Genomic DNA, 10,302 nt, shown 5'->3' with positions numbered 1-10,302 from the left:
TTGATTTTGTCTTTCTAGTGTTGGTACATGAAGTCACGATCGAATAGGTATCTCAAGTATACTTAGATAGATATTAATTCATCTTGATCCGTAATCGAAGAATTCCAAGAAAATCAAAGAAAAATCCCGTATTCATCTTGATCTGTAATCAAAGAATTTCAAGGAAATCAAAGAAACAAAAAATTTCATCCTTCAAATATAGATCTTGAGCAGGCTTACTGTCTGTCAATGTTTGTGAACCTGCAACTAATTAATTCTGAAGAGCTGATTCCCTACTTCACGTGGCTCGGGTTACGGACTTGTTTCTTTGTTGGTACCTTAATAGAGGACCATTATTTTGTGGTTGATGGTATTGGGCGTACTTTTGGGCCAACTCATAAGCGTCCAAAAATGAGAGAATCTTCAGAAGGGTGCAACCGTCCTATAAAGGAGGGCTACCTCGGCGGATGGCCCACACACCTCCGTACTTTTGGGCCAACTCATAAGTGTCCAAAAATGAGAGAATCTTCAGTGGGGTGTGACCGCCCGGGTGTGTGGTGGGCCACCCGCTGAGGTGGCACTTCGACATTGGATGGTCGCACAAAAATAGTTATAGCTAAAATTTGATGCTTCTAACTAATTAAAGAGTTAGATGTTGCGTGCTTTTGGACCAACTCATAAGTCATTTTTCTTGTAGTGAATAATGAGTTCGTGTTTTTGCATCAGCCCAGTGTCGGCCAGTTTACAAAACAATTACATAGAGAAACAAATGAGAGATTGGGGAAAATAACTAGTGAAGTTGAAGACTCTAATGAGTGGGAGTTCTGTGATTGACCAATTAAGGTTTTAGAACTGGAAATCCCAAATACTGGGGAAAAATTTTGAAGTGGGGGACGTAATACTGTGCACTGTAAGGCTCAGCCACTGGAAAGAGGCTATTTGAATTGTATCTTTTTAAGTAGTTTGGACACAAAGGTAACTGAGGGATTTACTTGTCATTGTGATTCTTTATCATGCTGAGCACAATTCTCTGTAGCAGTTGGGAGGCATTAGGAAAATCTTTCTCTTAGTCAAGCTCCATAGGCGAATTATACAAAATTGTGAATCTATTCAAATGGATTGAACTATACGAGTTCGTTGTACAAGTAATAATTGTGTGAGAGAGTTGTCGTCCCACAAGAAATAAGGCTCAATTCTAATATATTTGATATATTTAAATTGGTGTTTGTAACCAAAAGACAATTGCTAGATATCTAATTACATTTTGCAACTAAAACTTGTAAAATCAATAAAAATTTGGTAAAATCAAATAAGTGAATTTATTGGATTTTCGATTCCACTAATCAATTCCTAATTCTAATACTCGATCAATGATAATTATCTCAATTTATGCAATTTGACGATTGATAATTTTACTTTTATTTATTATTCTTTCCCAAAATTTAATAAACTCATGGTTACCACAAGATGATCATATTCCTAGTCCGAATTCATATGACAAACATGCATTGACATTTAGGATTATCATATATGATCGCAAACGCCATAAATACCAATTCTAATATTTATTGCCTGTATGTTCCAATAATAGTGTTCTACATATAGTAAGTTTTTCAATACTATGAATAAGAAAATTATTGTCATAATGGTGCGCAAACATTAAAAAAATAAGATTATGCATATTAATGGAATTACAATGCAAGAATTAAGACAAAAACACAAAATCTCAAAATAAAAACTAAGAGACAAAGAGTTTTGTCATCCATCCAATACAAATAATTTTTAGTCTAGCATATTAATGTAAGAAATAGAAGGAAAATAAAAGAAAGTCATCACCCGAATTATTAAACTATAAAAGAATATGAAAATATTCAATTAATGTCTTCAAATCTAGATCTAAAAGATGAATTATTCGTTCTTCGATGTATATTCTCTCTATTTCTCTCAAAAGTCGGCTTATAACATGACACTTCTTAGGTCTGGATTCTTCTTTTTATATGATATCGAGGAGATTGTTTACCAAAATAAAATAAGAAAATCTATTTTTTTTTTTCACCATTCACCACTAAGGAGCACGCTTGGGAGCCTCGAGGTGCCTCAATTGCTCATTTTTTATTTGGGGGCACGCGCCTTGCCTAATTTTTTTTATAACCAAACAGTTTTTAGTATTTTTTTCATAATTTTCTCTTCCAATATTCAATTGAGGTAATTCAAAGTGTGTTGAAAAACTTACTTAGAAGGCTATAATTTTTCTAGAACTATCATTTTTTTTCAATTCGAAATTTTGTTATGCCAAAATTGGGTCTCAATATGGGGCTGAAATTCGAAGCATAACTTTTTCAACAGAAAATTGATGTATGATAATATTTTGACTATAATTCATCCATTTGACTCTTTTCCTCATCCAATTGACCACGAGCACTCATAAATATTCATCTTGAGATCCGAAATAACTTTTGAGTATTTTCATTTTAGTCCCAAACTTTGAATTTGCTTCATTTTAGCCCATATCCTTTCTGTCTTCCAATTCTTCTTCGAAACATGAATTTTTTCTAATAAAAGTAATAAATAACAAATTAGGTACTAATCCATGCCAAGAGTAACAAAATATCATAATTTAGGATCCCAAATAAGTGTAGAAACTACACACATTGAACACTCGAACTTGAATCTTTATTATCCTTATTAACGTCAAAATTAGCAAGGCTAATCTCAAGCCAACTTTAAGATTAACGGGCGATTTATTGTTGAAAAAAGACTACAAAGTATGTTTAGAGAGTGTAATTATGCATTGAGTTGTTGTGTGAAATCACTTGCCTTTTACAAGAGTCTTATTCAACTATTTATACATAGTTTCAGTCGAAATTACATCAAATCAGTCAATTCAGCAACAGTGCCGAGCTCGAAACTCGGGTAGCCGAATTCTCCTGTGATTGGTCGATGAGGCTGGTGGTCATGTGTCAATGTGTTACCCAGGTAATGATGACTTGCAAGGGGCTGGAGTTCGAGGACTTAGAATTGGTTGTTCCGGGCGGCGATGATATCACCTATAGCAAATGTATCTGATTGATAGGGTGATGTGACAAGGGGTAATCATGATATTTTTCTGAGATAACGGCGAGTTTGTCCAACCTGGGAGTATGGGCCGAACTTACATTTAACTGAGATGAGGTTAGTGAACTGTTTTTATTAGGTCGGAGTTCGGATGTCAACAGTTACCCCCAGGTCAGTTCTTCTGTAAGGGGGAGCTGACATTCTGACTTGACTGGTTCTTTTTCCAAGAAAGGTAATTATTACTATGCCAATTGTCATGCCTGGATAGGGATGAGCTGTGCAGCACTTTTGGATTGCTTCTCCAGGAAGTTTCATCAAAGCTACAAGTTTCTGGGCCGTTTGATCTTTCCCTCTATTTTTGGATGAGTGGTTCAGATCGTATCTCTTGAGTTTCTTTTCCCTTAAATCTCTTTTCATTCCTCTTTTCACTGTTTCACTTTGCGCGACTCTTCTCTTTCAAAGCTATTGGAAAATTTCTTCAATTCGTATTTTGTTTTCACGAGTGAGGTCGACAACCTTCAGTTCTCAGGTATTCATCTGTTTCTTCCTCACATTCTTCTGTTCAAGCTTTATTCGTTTTCCTCTACATGAGCTCAGACGAATCTAGAGTGCATTCCTGGGGAAATCACCAAGAAGAATCTGTCCCACCCTCTCCTTGTTCTTCGTCCAGTTGTCAGGAAGTCTTGACCCCAGTCCCTCTTTCCGTAGTTAATCCACTGTACCTAGGACATCCTGTGAAAATGAGGTCGAAGAGTGAGGATTCGAGTGGAGAAAGGGCTAAATCTCGTGAGGTCAGTCAGGGGAATAACTCAAGTGAGTGGGGGCTAGTTTTTATAAATTCGTTGTTACGGGTGATATGCTGCGAGCTGGCGAGCTAAGTACGCCATTCCGAGTTCGGTGATCATGATAATGCCAGAACCGTCTGACCGAGCTGACGTTCTCCCGGAGGGATGCGTCCCTCTTAACTCTGCCATTCTTCAAGCATGACTTAGGCTTCCATTCCCTAGAATAGTCCGTAAGTTCCTTTCTTTCTAGGGCATAGCTCCCACTCAGTTATACCCGAACGGATGGCTAACACTGATCGCCACCCTCATCCTCTAGGATAAAATGGGAAATCCTGAACTAAGCATCCAACAGTTCAACTCCCTTTTCACTTTCAAGGAGGATGGGAAGAACTCCGGCTGGTGGTATACCAACGTTAGGCCGAGAACTGGAGGCTGGTTAGTTTTAGATACTTCGTCCTCAATCAAAAAATGGAAAGAGGAGTTTTTCTATGTGTCTGGAGAATGGCAATTCCATCCTTCCGAGGTGGACAGAGAGGATGTGGTCCCTAAGCTCTTCCATTCATTGTGTAAGTGATTATAAATTTGCTTCTTTGATGAGGTCTGTACTAATGTGATATTGACCTTTGTCCTTTTTGACAGATTATAAAAAGGAGAATTTGACAAAAGATAGACAAAGGAGAGCTGAGGTGATGAGGAAGTTTCCAAAGAGGCATAGATCTTGTAAGTTTGTGATATCGGGTTCAAACCTCTTTCAGGCTAGTTTAGTGCAAGTGCGGGTGTCTAGTCCATCTGCTCCGAAAGTGTCTACCTCGATCCCGTCCAGCTCAGGTGAAGGTTAAGCCTTTGTTATTATTATTAATACATATGATAATGATATTATATCTTTCTTCCGATTTCAGCATGTCACTCCGAGATGCTAGGCTACAAAGCAGCTAAAGCAGCAGCAACGGCTAACAGGAAGAAGAGGGAGGTTCCAACTGTGGAGAGTCATTTGGAGGGGACTGAGGAGGACTCCCAGTCACTTAAGAGGAACCGATCTACGACGCCTAGCGAGCCTCTTCCTCAGGCAGCCTTCACTCCAGTTGCTTCTCATCCTAGGTCGATCGAGGAGGTTACTCCGTCGCCGGTGGTCTCAACTGCCGTGCCCATGATTTCGGTGTTCGAAATATCGACAGTTACATTACCGTCCTCAACTCCTCCGAGTGCCCTAGCTGTTGCCTCCACCAGCTCAGTCAGGTCGCAAGATCGGTGTCCGGCTTGCAGCGACCGAGCTCGGTGAGTTTGCTGGGCCATCGGCTAGAGATATTTCTGGATTTTCTACGTGCTCCTTCTCCATCGAGGGAGACTACCGTGGCCTTCCCCTCACCTTTGCGTGAATCCACCAACCTTCTCACAAGGAGTTGGGGGGAAAAGGAACAGAACTTCTTGGGGGAGATGCCTGTTGGGAAGGCCATTGTCATTGCGCAACTTCATGGTCATCGCTCCATCTTGTACATGATGTCGGTGGCAGACAAGGTACTTGTCCTCAGTAATGCTTGTGTTTCAGAGATTTTGTTACTTATCGTGTTTTAACTGTATTTGCTTTTTGACCTTCTCAGGTAAAAGCCGAACTCGACAAGCTACTTGAGGCCAAGGATCACGCCGTAAAATTATATGAGAGTATGAATGAAGAAAAAGTGAATTTTGCTGCCAAGGATGAGGATTACAGAGGTCAGCTTCTATAAATGGGTGAGGAGCTGCATGTTGTGCTGACTTCTGAGCAGAATCTCCAGGACGAGGTTGCTGCTTTAAAGATTTGGGGTGAGAAGGCCAACAAGACGGCCGAGATAGAGAAGAAGAGAGCTGAAGAGGAGAGGGCACGGGCGGAAGAGCTGAGGGCCCAGGTTTTCGATGAGCGTTCTCATACATTAGAGGCAATCAAGAAGATGGAGGAAGCTCATGCGAGGTCAAAGGATGCAATGAAGAGAGCTGAAGAGGCTGAGGCCAAAGGTATTAGAGCCGTGGAGGCTTGGAGAGAATCTCCAGAGTTTGACGCCTTAGCCCAAGATGTATATGTAGTGGCCTTGGAAGAGTTAATAAAGCACGTCTGAAGGGAGAGGCCGAAGTTCGATGCTACCTTTTTGGACGAAGCACTGGTCGAGCAGAGGGAGGAGCTGCACAAATTGTCCGAAACTGCTAGAGTTCGGATATATCCTACTGACTAGGATGTTGAGGGTAGCGCCCCAGTCCCCCAAGACCCCTATGAGATTGTTGTTTTGAAGATATTTGGTATTTTGTAATATGTTTTGACTCATTTGTGAACTTCATTTTGATGTTTCATGACATTTTGTTTGGAATGGATGACTGTTTATATCTTAGCATGATTTCTTTAGCAACGATCTCGTTTATATGCGACAATACCTCACAAACTTAACTAAATTTGCCTTCCTAATGGGATATTTTGACTAAGTGTCGTAGCACATACGACCTTAGCTGGAATTGCATATAGGGAAGGATCTTTGAGAATTTCTAAGGAAGAATTCTCACTAGGTATCGTAGCGTGTATGACCTTAGCTTGGCCTGCGTAATTTCATAGAATTCCTTAGGAAGAATTTTTGTAGAATAATCTTAGATCGGCCTGGATATAGAGCAGGGTTTTGTAAGATTTCTTAGGAGAAATGTCCACTAAGGATAACATGTACAGCCTTAGATCGGCCTGCGTATAGAGCAAGGCTTTGTAAGATTCCTTAGGAGGAATGTTCACTAAGGATCGCAGCACTTATGACCTTAGATCGACCAGCATAGGGAGCAAGGTTTTGTAAGATTCCTTAGGAGGAATGTCCATTAAGGGTAACACGTACAACCTTAGATCGGCCTATGTAAGGAGCAGGGCTTTGTAAGATTCCTTAGGAGGAATTTTCACTAAGGGTAACACGTACAGCCTTAGATCAGCCTGCGTAGGGAGCAGTGTTTTGTAAGATTCCTTAGGAAGAATTTTCACTAAGGGTAACACGTACAGCCTTAGATCAGCCTGCGTAGGGAGCAAAGCTTTGTAATATTCTAACAGAATGCTGAATAAAATGTTCAAAAATAGGAAGTCCTTTTTTTATTGATGTGATTGGCATTACAAGCGGGTTTTATGGACTTCCCCGTTCACCGATAGAACTGCTTGAGGTGTTTGGCATTCCAAGGATGGGGTAAGGGTCTACCCCCCAAGTTTTCTAGTTCATATGCCTCCTTTGGCAAGACCTCCATCACCAGATAGGCGCCTTCCCAGTTTAGACCCAGGCATCCACTGCCTACCTCTCTTTGTGAGGATCCGACCTCGAATACATATGTTCTGATTCCACATGTTCGTCATATGCACTTCCGGGGGGGTGCGTTGATGATTGATACAAGCTTTTCACTGACATTTTTCAGTGAGCTCCCTGTTCCCTTTGACTTCACCCACACCATAGGATGTGGAGAATTTGATAGAATAGTGATATAGGAAAACTGCTGCTCTTAGGCTGAAGAGTAGGGGTTGTCCCATCACAGCATCATAGGGGAAGGGAGTGTCGAATACCACGAACTCGAAGTTTGTCTTCACCTGTCGGGGTGCTAATCTTGACTCAACTCTGAGTTTGATTGATCATTTGGTAGAGGTCAAGGCTCCACTTAATCCTAGGACCATATTCGGGTATGGTCGAAGAAAGTTAGCAGGGATTCCCATCCATTTAAGGGTACTACTGAATAGGATGTTCAGAGCGCTTCCTGTATCCACCAAGACTTTGGGAATGGTTACCCCGGTCATAGGCAATGAGATAACCAGAACTCTGGGGTTAGGATGTGGGTCCACCTCATTCTCCTCAAAGGACAGTTCTCATCTGTGCCTTTTTTGAGGTTCTTCTTAGTTATGCCGATCTTCGAGAGATCCGCAACGGCTAGTCTTTTCAATCTGGCCTCCCCGGCTTGCATGTTCGTCCTGCCTTTTAGCATGTTGACTTGTGGCCTTAGCAAGTCGACATTGTAGGCCCTCGCAGTAGCTTGATCTCCTTGGATAATTCCTGTCCCATAAGGAGTGGGAAATTTCATGCAATAATGGTAAATTGAGGTAGTAGGTTTCAGTTCGTGCAAAATGGGTCGTCCCAATATTGCATTATAATTGGATGGCAAATTGACCACCACAAAATCTGCTAGGATCCTTCTTTGGCCAGGAGCTTCGCCCAGCTCCACGATAAGGACGATCTGACCTCAGGCTTCAATAAGATCCCCAAAGAATCCCTGTAGTTTCTTTGGATATGGTTGGAGATAGCGTTATGATATTTCCAACTGCCTTAAAGTTTGTGAGTACAGTATGTTGACCGAACTTCCATTGTCTACCAAAGTTCGATTGACTTTTACTCCAGCAACAGTCATTGTAACCGCTAGGCCGTTACTCTAGTCCTGAAGGATTCCTTCGGAATCTTCTTCCATAAAAAAGAACCATTCAAGGTCTATATCGATCCTGGGGGTTGGATCCCAATAGTTCGGCATGGTTCTTGCACTTGGGCTTGCCTTCGTCTCGCCCTTCTCGATTCCTCAACATACTGATTTCCTCCCACCATCATCTTGATTTCAGTATGTAAGGGTGGATTACAGTTGCGGACTGCCTGCTGAACTTTCGTGGGAGGCTCCCGTAGCAGCGACTGCTGCGTCGTAGGTCGATCTGCTTCTTTTAGTTTGGCAACAAACCCCTGTAACTGACCTCTTCGAATTAGGGACTCAACTTCCTCTTTTAAGTCCCGGCAGTTATCAGTGGCATGGCCCACCATCCTGTGATATCGGCAGTATCATCCCTGATGTTGTCCTGCGTGTTCGTCCTTTAGGATCGTGGGTCTGCGAAATGCCTCTTTCGCATTTGCTTGCATGAAAATCTCTTCCAAGGAGGTTTTGAGTGGGTGGTATGCTCGGAATTTGTATGGCTGAGCCCTAAGACGTTCTCTTTCTCTCCTGTCCTTCTTTCTTTCGGGTTGGGGACAGTGACTTGGTTTTTTCTCCTTTACTGTGTTGTTGAGGTCGGGTTTGGAGGTTTCCTCCTCTTGGTCAGAGGTCACTTCTTTAGCACTTATGTATTTCTCAGCTCGATTAAGGAACTCATGATAAGTCCTTGGACCGTCCTTGTGCATTGACCACCAGAATCTTGTTCTGGGCCTCAATCCTGCTAGTACTGCCATGAGTGCCGCATCATCAGATATTTTTTCCACTTTCATGGATTGCTTGTTGAACCTGCTTAGATAGCTTTTGAGGGATTCACTTCTTCCCTGCTTGATGCTCACTAGTCGTTCTTTTGGCGTGGTTCTGGCCTTGGAGCCCATGAACTGGGCCAAGAATGCCGTGGCCAGATCATTCTAATTCTTTACTGACCTCTCGTGCAGTCTCCTAAACCATCTTTGAGCTTCGTCTCCTAGAGTCAGAGAGAATGCCCGGTATATGATTGCATTGCTTGCCCCCTGTAGTTTCATCCATGAGGTATATTTGTCAAGGTGGCTGAGGGGATCACCATCCCCTTCATATCCGGCGATCTGGGGGATTTTCAATTTTTTAGGCAATGGTTCCATAAGGACATCCTCAGTGAAGGGGGAATGTCGTTTGGTTTGGTAATCTTCAGTGCCACCTTTGTTTTAGCCTCCAAGTCGATGATGCATTTTTTAAGTGCGCTTAGTTCGGGTTCTGCTTATTCCAACGAACGTTTCAGGTTGGCTTGTCCTTGTGTAGGAGTCAGTGATTGCTGGGTCCCCAATCTGTCGAACACACTTGCAGTCCTCCTGGCCTCAGGTTCCTTACTTCTGACCTCGTCAGTTCGACTTCTTGAGGATTCTCCCCTTGAAAAGTGGAGAGTCCTCCTGGTGGGGGAACACCTTGCCTGTGTCCTTATGGGGGATTCCACCTCGGTATCTGGTGGGGACGAGTGAGCTTGACTCCTTTCCAATCGTCCCACTACGTTCATCAATTTTTCCAGGGCTTCCCTCGTGGCGATCATTTGAGGGTCCTGTCGTCGTGGAGAACTTGGTGGTGTGTTCGTTTCGTGAGGGTGGGTATGAGATGGATTTCTGGAACTTGAACTACGACTCATGACTCTCGAATTTTGTGGAGAGAAGGAGACTATTTTTCACAATTAGGGCCCTCCTTCTAGCGTCAAACTGTTGACGTCAAAATTAGTAAGGCTAATCTTAAGCCAACTTTAAGATTAAAGGGCGATTTATTGTTTGAAAAAGACCACAAAGTATGTTTAGAGAGTGTAATTATGCCTTGAGTTGTTGTATGAAATCACTTGCCTTTTACAAGAGTCTTATTCAACTATTTATACATAGTTTCAGTCGAAATTACATCAAATCAGTCAAATCATCAACAGTGTCGAGCTCCGAACTCGGGTCGCCTAATTTTCCTGTGATTGGTCGATGAGGCCGGTGGTTATGTGTCAATGTGTTACCCAGGTAATGATGACCTACAAGGGGCTGGAGTTCGAGAACTTAGAATTAGTTGT

At 42.2% G+C, this 10,302-nt stretch overlaps 1 protein-coding gene across 1 annotated transcript in view; it reads left to right on the top strand.

Annotated features, from left to right (window-relative positions):
- Positions 1-4,020, top strand: part of LOC111370052 (tyrosine decarboxylase 1-like) — a 5,964-nt gene extending 1,944 nt beyond the window's left edge. The window contains exons 2-7 of the mRNA XM_022991763.1: positions 2,681-2,744; positions 2,839-3,037; positions 3,173-3,204; positions 3,262-3,359; positions 3,563-3,846; positions 3,950-4,020. Of these exons, the coding sequence (XP_022847531.1) occupies positions 2,681-2,744; positions 2,839-3,037; positions 3,173-3,204; positions 3,262-3,359; positions 3,563-3,846; positions 3,950-4,020 (748 nt within the window). The remainder of the gene's footprint in view (positions 1-2,680; positions 2,745-2,838; positions 3,038-3,172; positions 3,205-3,261; positions 3,360-3,562; positions 3,847-3,949) is intronic.
- Positions 4,021-10,302: the final 6,282 nt, after the last annotated feature.

Source organism: Olea europaea, chromosome 21, assembly GCF_002742605.1.
Source record: "Olea europaea var. sylvestris chromosome 21, O_europaea_v1, whole genome shotgun sequence".
Lineage (NCBI taxonomy): Eukaryota > Viridiplantae > Streptophyta > Magnoliopsida > Lamiales > Oleaceae > Olea > Olea europaea.
The sequence above is the reverse complement of the archived record's forward strand: the minus strand, read 5'-3'. Positions and strand labels throughout refer to the sequence as shown.